The sequence below is a fragment of the Lepidochelys olivacea genome, assembly GCF_965140295.1.
Source record: "Lepidochelys olivacea isolate rLepOli2 genome assembly, chromosome: 2".
In the NCBI taxonomy this organism is placed as follows: Eukaryota; Metazoa; Chordata; order Testudines; family Cheloniidae; genus Lepidochelys; species Lepidochelys olivacea.
The window spans coordinates 21,168,129-21,182,166 of NC_140412.1; the positions used below are offsets into that span (position 1 = coordinate 21,168,129).

The 14,038-nt window shown below is 44.4% G+C and overlaps 2 protein-coding genes across 3 annotated transcripts in view; one reads left to right on the forward strand and one right to left on the reverse strand.

Annotated features, from left to right (window-relative positions):
* Positions 1–14,038, forward strand: part of LOC311515970 (uncharacterized protein) — a 191,664-nt gene that overhangs the window by 25,844 nt on the left and 151,782 nt on the right. The window lies entirely within an intron of this gene.
* On the reverse strand, positions 2,403–9,555 carry TRIB1 (tribbles pseudokinase 1). Of its 2 annotated transcripts, none has more exons than XM_084620078.1 (3): positions 9,412–9,555; positions 7,001–7,293; positions 2,403–4,651 (listed from the first exon to the last, which is right to left on the reverse strand). In XM_084620078.1, exons 2-3 carry the CDS (start codon positions 7,153–7,155, stop codon positions 4,183–4,185), a joined length of 624 nt encoding a protein of 207 aa, XP_084476204.1. In that variant the 5' UTR covers positions 7,156–7,293; positions 9,412–9,555; the 3' UTR covers positions 2,403–4,182. The 2 variants fall into 2 exon arrangements, with proteins under 2 accessions (XP_084476204.1, XP_084476203.1); XM_084620077.1 differs by having other exon boundaries at positions 8,746–9,555.

Below are 14,038 nucleotides of genomic sequence, written 5' to 3' on the forward strand. Positions count from 1 at the left end.
CAAGTGGAATTAATTTTAAACTTGTGCATCTTTATGAAATAACACCATTCTTTTCGTTGACAACAAATTTGGGCAAAAATATATTTAATGAGCACTAAGGGTTGCTCCTAAAAATATCAGCACTTTTTTTTAAACAGATAAAACTGAAAATGTTTTAATATGTCCAACCATGTCTATGTATAGTATGAGAAATATCACTTGCTGTTCAAAGATCCTGGAACAGGTGGCTGGGATAAGCAATTTTACCCTTAACTCTGTATTTGCCGCTCTTTGCCGGTTTTAGCCAAAGCACTTCGACTATTCTAATTTACACTTCTGTGCCATTGTTTATTTTTTTTAATTCCAAATTAGTTAAAATTGAGGATCAATTTAGAACTGAAAGTAAGAATAATCTGTATAAAGAACCATATACTGGCAAACTCAATGGGAACAAAGCTTTCATTGCCAATGTTACAAGCTCCTGAGCAATCTCACCTCCGCTTATACTCTGTGGAAAATCAATAGCACCTGAAGGCTCTCAGCACAACCTAGGAGTCACTCATCATTTTGCAGGTTCAGGGTGAATGCGATGACTAGCTAAGAAAAAGAAAGAGACTCATCCAGTCCTTGCCCAAAAGGTCACATTGGGAAATGCATGAATTGTGGCACCCTTAAAGAAAAATATTTTATGCCTCATCTAAATAAAAGTTTCTCACACTCACCACGGAAGTTTTACTTACTTAATATGCATTGTCTTTCGACATGCTCTGAAACTTCATGTACAGTAATGCATGAACCATGAGGTTACAAAGCAACAACAATTTATTCTGCTGTCAGAATGGATGTTATGTTATAATCCTTAAAGCAACACTCAGGTTGTTTGCAGACGTTGTGACCATTTGCGCTTATTCTAGTTGCTCAACAGTGCAATGTATGTGAGAAAAAGTCCTGGGGCGGCCCAGATGCTGGCCTAATCAGGGTGATTTAATTGTGGGAGAAAAAAATGTTTTGAAAGCTTTCAAGCATTTATCAAAGCCCAAACCTCCTGCAATTATTTGATAAAGATGCATCAGGGCTTCTGTCCAAGATACAACTCATGGTAAGGCTGTGGGTAATTTAATCAGACTACCTAGGTAGTGTGTATATTTATACACGTCCTATGAGGATAACTTTAGCAAAGTAACTTGAGATACTTTGGTGCCTTACGTACACTCAGCAAGCACATGGAAAATATGCTGACTGCATATATAAGTAGTCTCTCAGAATGGGAGAATAGGAGCAATGAAGGTAGAGACACTTTCCTCTGTATTGACCAATTACTTCACCTCTTTTCCCCTTCAGTTTACTCTTTAGAAGGGAGACCTGTAAAAGCTGGTATAGTTTGACACAGACAAAGATTTTCCATAGAGTGGCTGCACTGGTAAACAGATTTAAACTCCAAGGACACCATTAACAATGGTGAAAGGTATAAATAAAAATTAAGAATCCCTTCTTCCTCTATACTTGATAATGGCGACCTCACCATTCCTGGGGGGGTCACAAGGACAGCTCTCTCTGAGGAAGGTGCATTCTATAATCTTGATACAGTTACTATTCATATTCCTCATCCTCCTGTGTTCAAGAAATACATCTATCTGTATTTTCATTTCATTTTCATAGGCCCACAAACCATCTTCTGCATCTAGCGTAACTAGAAGCAAGATTCCCAGGTTTAATTTACAACTGACTTGCTACGTGGCCTTGGTCACATGATTAAACATTACATTTTCAAAAATCAGCCCTTACTTTCAGCTGCTCTGTTTCAGACACTTCAGATCTGATTTTCTAGTGGCTTGCACCTCATGTAGCCATGTCCACCTGTGCAAAAATGAGAGTTTTCTGACATGGTAGTGCTTGACACCTGCAGTGCAGATGCAAATAGCCATGCAAGGTACGAAGTAATGGCATTCAGATCCTTGTTTCTCAAGATGGGTATCCAAATACACACACATCCAAATTAGAAGCTGCTTTTGAAAAATCTGAGCCTTAAACCTTTCTGTGCCTAAGTTTCCCCATCTGAAGAATAGGTCTAATACCACTTAACCTATTTCACAGGGCTCTTGTGAGATATACTGAATTACTGTTTCCCCAAAGGCCCTTCAAATCTTTGGAGAAAGGTGGTACGAGCCATATTCCGCAGTCCTTACTCAGGCACAGCTTCCAATAGGTGTATGGGACATTTGCTTGAGTGATATCTGCAGGATTTGGCACTAAGTGGAAAGCATTATCTCCTGTGTGACCAAACAGCCACACAACTGTAGGTTAACAAAGTATCTTCGAGACCAAATATATTTTAGATTAATCTAAGTCTAAATACGTAGATAAATTTAACTACAAGACATATAAAACATAAAACTGAGAACAAACATTTATGAAATCAGGTTTATTAAAACTTTTCTACAAGTCAGACTTTATCATCTAGGTTTCCACATATATACATATGTACAGGTTGGACATAGTGTTTTTAGCTTTTGTGGCAGCTTTTCCACCAATATATACAGATTTACTTTTTTTAGGTTTAAACTGTATCACAGATACAAATGTCAAGCAATCATGAGCGATTTAGTGCAATACAGGTACTTCACCCTTCTCTAATGCTCATGATTCTGTCAAGTTAGTATTGCCAACAATAATTCACATTAAACTGCTCTTCAACACCTCAGTTATTAAGACGCACAAACAACAGCAACTCCCTCCCCCCTCAAAACAGTAGGATATATGTACAAAGTACACAGTACATGAGGTATACATGGCATTCTCACAATGCATGGTGGTATGGTAGCTTGCCAGGGGTTAGTCCTTAAAATAACTGCATCATTATAGTGCTATTCTGTCAATGTACAGCACAGTCATTTACCCGTTTAACAAATTCATTTTAGGAACTGTTTATATGTCATCTTAGTGAACCACTTTTAATACAAGTTGATATTTCTGTACATAATCAGCCAGGCACACACATGAAACAAAGCAGAAATCTTAGGTAGGACTAGGCTTTACTTATCCCCGACCCAGGAAAGCAATGATTATTTAGGTGTATTCATTATCCACATAAATTTGAAATATTATGCTTAGTCATGTAAAAAAATTAAGAAAAACAAATGTAGCCAGAGGCAGATGATACACCTGAACAGTCAAGTACAGATGTCTGGAGAATTTAAGTTTCAAGACCAACCAAGTTTTTGTACAGGATTTTAAACCTAAGAGACAGTGCCTTGTAAAACTAAGCTAACAGGAAACAGAAGGGTTCACATATCCTATACAAGACCCTTCTCTCTCTTTTCTAAGACAAGGTGCTCCAACCTATGGTGTTGTGTTTTGGTACATGAACATGTGCTAGCACCCTGAGCTTACAAGAGTATAGAATTAGATATTCTTTGTCACAGTTAGGCTTAAATAAATTAAAAATGCATTTTATGTTCAGGGAGACGGTATTATATGAAATCCAACTGAGAGGTCAGGTATCTTCTCCTCCTTAAAGGGTTACTGGACTAATCTGCCAAAAGCAGTAGAGGAAGACAATAGTGTACATTTAATTATGGATGGATCTTTAATAGCTTCATATAATATACCTGCTAATAGCAGGATCTACCTGACAAGTGAGCAGGTTGTTGGATTTGGTGGGTCAAGACCTCCCTCCACCATTAAAGTGCACTTATAGTCAGAAAATTACTCAAACTGGCAACAACATGCTTCTTACTGATTCCTCTCTTATTAATTTCCATGTCAGATTTGGTCTTCCCCCATTTAGTCTTTTCACCATCAGGGCTACACATTCCACTTAATACCTATGTGGGAAAATGGGAGGCCTAGCTTCTTTTTGTCTGTCTCTTACATCACCAATAATAAGATTCTGCAATCAAAGATCACCTGGCAATTGGGTGGTTGATGATGATGCATGAGGCAGAATAGATTCCAGCTGGCTCTTCCACAGCTGTATTGGCCCTGCAGTGCTAATAGTAAGCACTTGCCAGCAGAGTAAGCAGATATGACTCTGGATCCGCTGAGTAAATAGTTGCCTACCTTGTTTATTTACTTGTTTTTTAAACAGTCACTTTTCTGATTATAATGACACTTTAGAATGCTGTGCATTTGTAATGTGGAAAAATGAAACCCTAAAAAGATGCCATGTGTGAGAACTGTATGAGGTTTTTGGAGATTTCAGGACTAACAGAAGAAGGAACTTATATCATCACCATCTCCATGATGCTCTGGAACAATCTGATCAGAAGTTCCTACATCCTGGTCTACATAGCCAGGTTCCAAAACTGCTTCAAACCAAGGATGAAGCAAGATCTCTGGAGCAGTGAGTCTTTCCGAGGGTTCCCGTCTCAGCAGGCTACGAATGAGGCATCTGGCTTTGGGAGAGACATGATCAGGAATACAGAACTGTCCACGGCGGATTTTAGAAAACAGAGTACTAGGGTCTGAGTCATGGAAGGGATAGCGTCCTACTAGGAGGGTATACAGCATTACTCCTAAACTCCAAACGTCAGCTGATTTTCCAGAGTAGGTCCCTGTTGTGTTCAAGATCTCAGGGCTGACATATGCTGGGCAGCCATGTTTATCTGACAAGGCATCATCTTCCCCCTTGATGATGTGAGTGTCTTCTAGGCTTTCTAGTCTCAGCTGAGTCCTGAGGAAGAGAGAAACAGACGTACAGGTTACAAAACTGTTTTAATAATGAGCACAGAGATAATTTAACACACAAGGCTGTCTGCTGTTACAACCCCTACCGCAGTACTGTGACCAAAGAGAGAAAAACTTAGTTGTGAACATGTAGCAGAGAAACTCAAGAGTGCTAGACCTGACCCAAGTACAACAAAGGTACAGCTACAGTATCAATGTCACACAATACCACATACTATGGGGAAAATAATGTTATTTGTAACCTATATATTGTTAAAATTCCACAATCGAGGAATACCACCGAGTGCCATTCTACCTAGGTTGTACTGTAACTGTGCTTGGTTAATTTACTAGTGTTATTACTATTTCCAGTTTAACAATGAGAATGCACCATATAGCAGCATGCTTTTTTTAAATCTCAAAGTCCAGATCCCTTTTGCACACATAATCATGATTAATCCTCCTGCTCACTTATATTTTTTTCCAGATGACATCACATGTCATGCTTCAATGGCCATGTCTTTCTGCAGGTATAGGCTCATCCTAGTTCCTAACACAGGTTAAGTAGAAAAGTTTTACATTAGCTGAGCAGCCATTCCTTTGCTCTTGAATGGCTCTGTTCTGCCTTACAGCTTAATGGTGCGTAAATGCATTAACTGCGGTGTGTCCTCAATGTGACTTCCTATCATAATGTAAAATACCCATCGGTTCTGTAAACGGAAAATATGACTCAGCCTATGCTGTTGGCCTCTGATTGGCTGCTGTAGCACTAAAACATTGCACCTGTGCTTCTTAGACTAAGAGAGTCTCCTAACATTGCTTAACCCTCTTGTTACCAAATTTGACGCATATGACATTAGCCTGTGCAATGCACATTTCCAAATTAGAAAGACTGCATGCAATGTAGCATTTCAGCAAGGGTTTTATCTTAGCATAGGTGGGAAATGCTGCCACAGTTTCTTTCAAGAGAGTTAACTTTTTTTTTTTTTTAAAGCAGGAAAAATATAAGAGGCACTGTTGGAACAGCTATCTCGCTTTGTGCTTCAATAAATTAAAACTTAAGAGATACTAGCCAAGTTAAAATTATTTTAAAAAGTAAATGTTCTTATGTTTTACTGGGACTTTAGTTATTACTAGTGAAAGAATTTTAAAAATGTTCTTCTCATGGTTAATGTTGTTTACTCACTGCAGTTTTAATGAGAATAATAAAGTAGCTCCTTTCAGTTTTGCATTGTGCCATGCTGCAACACGAGGGCAGCAGACACTGCACAGAAATGTTTGCGTAAAGATTTTTTCCCTGTCTGAATAATTTTAAAAAAATCAGAAATAGTTCTACCAACCTAGATTTTATAAATCTAATTTTTATAAAGCCTATACTTTGGGCTAAATTTGACTAGACAGTGTCTCTTTAAGCCGTACGTTCTACAAGGAGCTCATTTAACATTTGGGTTCTCAACATAAGATGTAAACCTCCTTTTAACCCCTTCATTTCTGTGTATGTGGCTATGACCACATGCAAAGTGCATCACATTATGTGGCATTTAGGTCTTAAAATAGGGACCCTGTCCTCTGTAGAGGAGGAGAGATAAAAGCTTCTACTTTCACTGTAAGTGTAACTTTGAGTAAATTGAGTCTAAACTATACTAACAGAGTGACGGAAATGTGATTTTACAGATCCCTTCTGCAAAAGAAATTGAAAACCGAAGCCCTCATCCTGCTATGAGATCTGTGCTGGTAGATCCCTGCACTGATTTCAGTGGGGCTTTGTAAAGGGACAAGAGTCTATCCGCAAAGGTCCAATTACAGTACTGCAGCCTAGATTCCTTACACGTTTGTTTTTAAATCAGAGTTGTTTTCCCTTTGTTTTATAATGCCCCAACCTCGTTTCATTTACTGTCTGTGCCTTTTTCTCATTTCACTTTGAATCTGATGTTCAAATGCAATGTGTTTTGACATCTGAAGCTAATAAGTTCTCAACTCATTATCTGTTTGTACACCAAACAATTTAATCTGAACAGCTGCTGAATCAGACAGGAACCTATGCAAGGTAAGTTGTACACAAACTCAGAGGAAAAATAAATATTTATAAATCAGAGCCATGACGTTAGGCATGCGCAGGCACCCCTCTCCCAGCCCCCACCCCACACCAAGTTGTACACAGGACAATTTGCAGAGGACAGCTGGTTTAGAACCCTATTTCACTTCTCTACAGTGTTTCCCCCCAAAAGAAGCTGCCTTTCCTCTAGTCCGCTCTGAAGGTTTTGCAGAACTTTGATTCACTTGGATAGAGTTCTCCTCTAGAAGGGCTATTCCTCCCCGCCACCTCCATAAAGGCCACTCAGTGAGCATGACTTACCTTTCTTCAGTAGAAAAGACAAATTTCCTGAGCTTGAGGTCACCCAGCACAATGGCTGATTGGTGGCAGTGAGCTACAGCTGAGACGATCTGCTTGAAGAGCTTGGCAGCCTCCTCTTCTCTCAGCCTTTTACAGCTCCTCACATAGGAGTGCATGTCCCCAAAGTCCTTCTCAAGGAAAACATAGGCCTTGGTGTCGCCCAGAATCACTTCCACTACCCCAGTGATATTCTTATGAGATGGCAGCTGAACATAAAGTCGAATTTTGTCCTGGTAGTGTTTGAGAGGGAACACCTGTAAAGACAAAATTTAAAAAAAAGGATCTCCATTACCAGGAGTGCTAAAGCTGGTCTACCATACAACAAATTTCCACAGGCAATGCTGAGACAACTAGATGGGAGCCAGCCCTCAATATCAACTATGTTAAAAGCCGCTACTGAGAACTTCCAAAAATATTCAGATATTGTTAATCTGAAAGAGAAGAAAACTTTAAGAACAACTGATGATTTTGCCTTTCAGTTACTCCGAGGTTTCACTGCAGGGTGATGATCATGGTTACACTGTAAAGTCCTAGTATGCAAACTGAAATAGGTAAAAGGATTAAACCCATGGATGTTTAATTCAGGGAATGGCAGGCAGGCGGATGTTTTGTAAGGATTTGACAGTGTTCTCTTGGTGACCTGCTAAGCTTCGTTAAAAGTTACTCACATCCTAGGCCTGACTGGAATCAGTGACACACATGGAATGTCATAATTTCTATTCATTTGATATCTCCATGGAGAAACTTGGGTACACAACTTACAATTCCCACTTCACATCCTTCGTTACCCAATATTACAGTAATTAAAACCTCCCCCTTTTGGCCCATCGGTCAAGGAAGGGTTAGAAAATAGTCCTGATCATCATTCGAGCCAGGCAGCAGGTGGCAGCAGTAAACTCAGAGTCAGCAACCAGCCCATTCAGAAATAGGTCCAAGAGAACAGACAAGCATAGTGTGCTCTTTAAAAGCCCTGCTGACATCTCATGGAAAACTCTGCAAGCAGGGCTAGTCAGGAACAATTCTGCTGTGTGTCATTGTCAGCAGGGAACAGAGGGAGGGAGCAGTGCTGATGGGGCTCCATTTGGCCCTCTCTTTTTAATCTAAAGCATTTGCATGGAAGACTGCCTGTTTCTCCTGAATCTGTCTGCTTCTCATCTTTTTATTTCTCACCTTACAAGCCACAGTCCTCTCCACATCTACTAACTATAGCGACAGTCACTGTAATCCAATGAGATCTGAGTGGGGAGCCCGATACCGCCCCAGCGCGGATCTAGGCGGGGGAGGCAGCGCCACTCAGAGAGCAGATCGAACTTTTCTCACTAGCGAAGCCGGCTCGAAAGTCACCAGAACTCCCCCAGCCTGGCTCCGCTTCACCAGACCTCAGCCGGGCCAGTCCCTGCCTGCCACCGCCTCCCCATCCCACCGGGCTGCCCATCCACAGGCTCTGTGGCTGGCACAGATCAATGGGAGGGCGGTGGCGGCAGAACAATGTATATAGTGTGTGTGGGGGGGGGCTGCTGAGAGCCCCTGTGTCTGATGCAAACCCCTTCAAGCCAGGGGTGCAGCAGCACCCCCGCACCCCTAGTTCCAGCACCTATGGGGGAGCCCAAAGCCTGCAGTTCCCGGGCTGGGCGAGGGAACAGCAGCTGGCCTCCAACCCCCGCAGCCGGCTGATCCCCCCGGGGCAGCGGGCGCCTGGCGCTTACCTTGCAGCGCAGCTCCTGGCCCGTGTGGATGTTGAGCGCCCGGGACACATGCTCCCTGTCGGCCAGGGGCAGCAGCAGGTAGCCGGCAATGAGGCTGGGGCTCTGGGCGCTGCCCGGCGTGGGGCCGCTGCCCGGCGAGGCGGGGGCGCACGGCGAGCCCGGCGCGCTGAGACAGTCCTGGGGGCTGCTGGGGCACTCGGAGAGCCGGGGGCCCTTGGCCGCCGGGGCGTCCTCGCTGGAGCCGTCCGGCAGCAGCAGCCGCTTGGAAGGGGCGCTCCGGCAGCGGGCGGCCGGCAGCAGGAGTCCCGGGCTGCGGGGCTGCGCCTTGCGGCTCATGGGGACGGAGAGGCGGGCAGCGGGCGGCGGCACACGGCGGAAGGCGGCCGGGCGAGCGGCTTCCCAGCGGGTTGTCCCCGGCCTGGGGCGCGCCCCAGGCACATAGACGGTGGGGAGGGGTGGCTCCCACGGCGGGTCCCCGCGGCAGGGCAGGGCAGGGCAGGCGGCGGCTGCAGGGAAGGGCTCCGCGGCGCGTCCCCCCCCCAGAGCCGGGCGGGGGCAGAGGCGGCTGGAGCGGCGGGCAGGTCGGTGCCTCTCGCCTCCCTGCTCGGCGCGCGTGTGTGCAGCGAGCGCGGCCAGCCCGGACTGTGCCCTCCCGGCGTGACTCACCCCGCACACTCACGCGCGGGCTAGCTGTCAACAGGGCAGGGTTGCGCAATGGCGAGGAGGGCGCATCTCTCCCCCCCCCCCCCGGCGCCTGCCTCCAGCAGCCAGGCACAGCGCGCCGAGCAGCAGCCGGGAGCTTTTTCCACGGCCGCTGCCAAAGACCGGAGCTGGAGAGCTTAAAAGTTCCCCTGACGCAAGGGGAAGTGGGCAGGGGCCAAAGGAGCGAGGCCCGCTCTCATTGGTGCTCCCGCCTCATTCAGGACACAGGGGATGACTGAGGGAGACTGGGACGGGCCAAAGCGGCTCTCGCGTATCGCACAGCAGTGCATGCAACGGGAGGTGGGTGGGGGTGTGGGGGGGGCGGCATGCAGCTGTGGTGTGTCACACCCCAGCAGTGTGTGCGCGTGCGGCTCGGTGTCACCCTCCAGCAGAGTATGGAGTGTGCGCGCGGGGGCGCGTGCAGCTCTGGTGTGTCAGACTCCCGCAATGCATGGGGGTCAGGTGTGCTTGCCGCTCTGTGTCACCCTCCAGCAGGCAGTGCATGCAGTCTGGGGAGGGGGGGGGGTGCATGCAGCTTTGTGTTACCTTCCAGCAGTGCATGCAGTGTGTGTTGCAGGGTGTGTGTGTGGGGGGGGGTGCGTGTGTGCAGCTCTGTTGTGTCCCACTCCAGCAGTAAATACCATTCCTTGTCAGACCCCAGCAGTGCCTGCAGCTGGGTATTTATTGATCTGTTACACTCCCGCAGCGCATATAATTGTGTGTCCAAGCCCCCCACCTGTCGGAGAGCTTTTCAAACGTTAATGGATTTATCCTCACAAAACTCCGGTGAGGCAGGGCAGCGTTATTAATCCCATTTTAATGGGGCACAGAGAGATCAAGTGACTTGCCCAAACACATGCAGAAAGGAACTGTGAACTGAATCCAGATCTCCTAAATCTTTGGACACTGCCCTGACCATAAGACCACCCCCTTCACACCTTGGAATTACCCCTTGCATGACCACCCTGCCCCGCACAAACTAACGTTGCATGTGTAAATCTCCATCACTGCACACAGCTGCATTGCATAGGATTCTGCTGTGTTACTTAGCAACAGTGTATGCAATGTGGCTTTGCATGCAGTTCAGATATAATCTAGCAGTAAGGCATGCAGTTCGGCATGGCTCTGCTGTCACATTCCTACAATGCGGGCAGCTAGGCATTTAAAGTGGTGGTACTATCTGTGGCAATGCATTAAACTAGGGATTACAGCATTGTTTTCTCAGATCACTGTGCCATTCCGTGCAGCACTAATATTTTTCATGCCAAAGTTCAGAATGCAGCAACAAGTCGATTATAGAGAACTTTTGATACAAACTGAGACCCGATCTTCCATTTTTTAAAGGTGCAATTTTTACATACAAAAATTGTACCCCCACAATGAACGTGTAAGTGGAAGTCTAAATACTTATACCCCTTACTACCTGATTATGAGTCCAAGTCTAGGAGTGAGAGGCACAAATAGACAGATATGGAGACAAAACTGGATCATGTGTGAAAAAGTTGCATGGAGACCACTCTTTTTGAAAACGTGTCCCTAAAAGTGGTGTTAACATTTTTTCTACCAGCAGTTCTGGGAAACTGCCAGAAATTTCAAAAGCTTATGCAGTGGTTAGCTGCCATATGGGCCATCAATCATCATTTTGTTCTTACATATCCAAACTTCAGCAGACATGGAACTCACTTGGCTAGTAATGCTGGACTTGGTGGACTGGAACTGAGACCTTGGTAGTACTCAGTCGTTGGCCCCTTGCTATTGGGAGATGAGACCTGCCTGTCTGCCTCCAACAGGTGGCGTTTGAAACAGCTTTCTTGAGATGTTTATTTGGAGAAAGCCCAACCCTCAGGGCCTCTCTCCCTGAGGCAGAACAGGTGCAGAGTGGGTTTGTCCTACTGCAGACGTAACAACATGACAGGAGGGACATAACTTGATGCTGGTGGGTTTAATTTGTGCTATCCTGAAGCGCAATGAAAGACGGGGTCCTGCAACAAAGTGGATGAGGCTGCACAGAACTTAAAGGAAAGAAAGGCCTAGTGGGGCCACAAAACATCAAGACATCCCCCCAAAGGCCAACTCTCCTAAAACTGCTCTTACAAAATAAAAGAGATACAGAGATTTCCCTAAAAATGGACCAGTGGACACGGCTGAGTTCCTGCTCAGAGTGGATGCACAAGAGACGGACAGGACACACACAAACACCCTCCCCACAAAAGACACATATAACCCCATGATGAGCTTCACCAAGGGTGGAGACCCATGCAGGCAGTAGAGAAAACGTCACTTTTTCCTTCTGCAGCCCATGCCTCTCTCAGCTACCTCTGTTTTCTTTTTCCCCATTAATGGCTTTCTTCACCCATTCAATATATTGGAGATAGGGATTTTTTTTTATTTTATTTTTTATTTAATTTTTTTTTTGCATTTGATAACCCAGCTGTGCACCACTGAGATTTAGTGCATAGATGGGATAGTAAAAAAAGGCTAACCCAGTCAATGTGGATCTGTGATCACAGCTATACATACTGTAGTGTAATACAGGTCCCTCTCTATTCCTCGTAACTATATTAGCATCCCCTGCCTTTGTTATTCACTGTTTGCAAATATTCATTTGAACTTAGTGTAGAATAGGTGTTTCATCTGTTGACCAGTATTTACATGTGTCTTTGAGTAGGACCAAAAATATTCACTATTTGTCATGTTTAAAAACATTTCACTGATCCTGTCGGGTAGAAGAAATAGCACCTTGTGACTTAGGTGACTGATCATACCCTGTGAATTGCAGAGTCAAACAAAGCAGCTTGCAAACTACGTGGTGGCTGAAAATGGTGGCTCCAAATTAATAACAAATCGATTGGCAGAAAGCAGGAGGAGCTCACAGATTATTTGCAAATGGAAAAAAGAGCAACATAGCCAAGAAATGTTCCCTACAGATAATTCAGCCAGCTCTAGTTTTGACAGAATTCTTCAGGAGGAAGAAAAACCAAAATGTGCTATTTGCACACACACAAATGCTCTGTAATACAGCACTGAGATTTGGATAGCAACACAATGGGCCTCTCGTCTACTAAACTATATGTTCAATTAGTGTAACAGTCCAGATTCTACTCTGCTAATCTATTTTAACAAAATGATGCAAATAAACTAGATTAGGTCTTTTCCGTGAGGAAAGTCTACAGTTCAATGAATGCAGGTATTTGTTGCGATTCTTAATAGATAACCACTCTGTAGCTTCCTATATGCCTTCAGCTACTTTCAGTGTATTTAAAGAAACACATGTAACTCTTGTGCTGGATGACTCATAGCATAGCAGGCCCATTACTTTGTTTGAACATAGGAAGCATACGTCAAAAAGGGATTTCCCAGGGGCTGCATTTTCTCTCTTTTCAGAAATACGGTTCTGTTAAAGGTCTGCAGATTGTTTCTGAAGCAGTTCTCGTCATCCCTCAAAACATACTATTCTATATTCTCTCTCTTGTAGATGAAATATTCCTAAGTGAGAATCAGACCTTTGTCTTTTCTAATTCTGGGAACTTTGCAAGTTTCATTTGGCTTGTAGGATTTAGCTTAAACAAATAGGAGGTTATTTTCTACATCTGAAATAGTGTTGTTTTACAATAGTTTTTTGGGTGGGGTTCTAATATGTGTGGACGCTCTGCACAAGACGAATAGCTCCTTTCCTATGTATACTGTTTATTCTCCTTACTACTCAGACAGTGAAAGAAATTACTGTATCGCCTACTAAAAGTGGAATAAAGCTTTGAATCAAAACCCTCACTATGCAGCCATGTGTACAAGATGTGTACATGCCTTCAGTCCCAAGCCTGCGAAGGGATCCACCCATATGGCCCCTTTATGCCTGCACAAAGTAGCACTGAGCTCAATATCTCTTTTAAGAAGAAGTGCCTCATTGAGCAACCATTTCATCTCATTATTAGATCTCTTCTCCTGCCTCTCCCCTATCTTTTTGTAGCTTCTTGTGACCCACACTTGCTGCATGAGGTCTCAAGTTAGGCTGGAGTCCTGCAGACAGCTCCATGTGGCACCTGCCCAGATTTGCTTGCAGGATCGGAGGCTTAGGTCCTGATCCTGCAAAGACTTACGTATGTGCCTGAGTTTATGCACTGTGATTATCATCATAGTTGATTTGTGTTCCAGTAGTGCCAAGAGGTCCCATTGTGCTGATCACTATGCAAACACACTGTAAGAGACAGTCCCTGTCCCAAAGAGTTTACAGTCACCTTGAATGGTCCCTTAGAATATGTGTTAGCTACTTATACTAAACAATCTGTTACAGCTTGCATTTAGCTGTGATGCTGAAAGTACCTTTCCAGACCTGAAGAGAGCTCTGTGTAAGCTTGAAAGCTTGTCTCTCTCCCCAACAGAAGTTGGTCCAATGAAAGATATTACCTTAACCCCTTGTCTCTCTACAGTCTAGACAGACAGATAAAGGGTGTAAGGGGAAACTGAAGCACAGAAGGGAAATGACAGAACTGCAAACAGAACCCAAATCCCTGCCTCCCAGTCCAGCACTCCGTTTGCTAGACCACGCTGCGTCCCCAAGTAGTCAATGAGATTACTCACGCTGTGTAAAAGT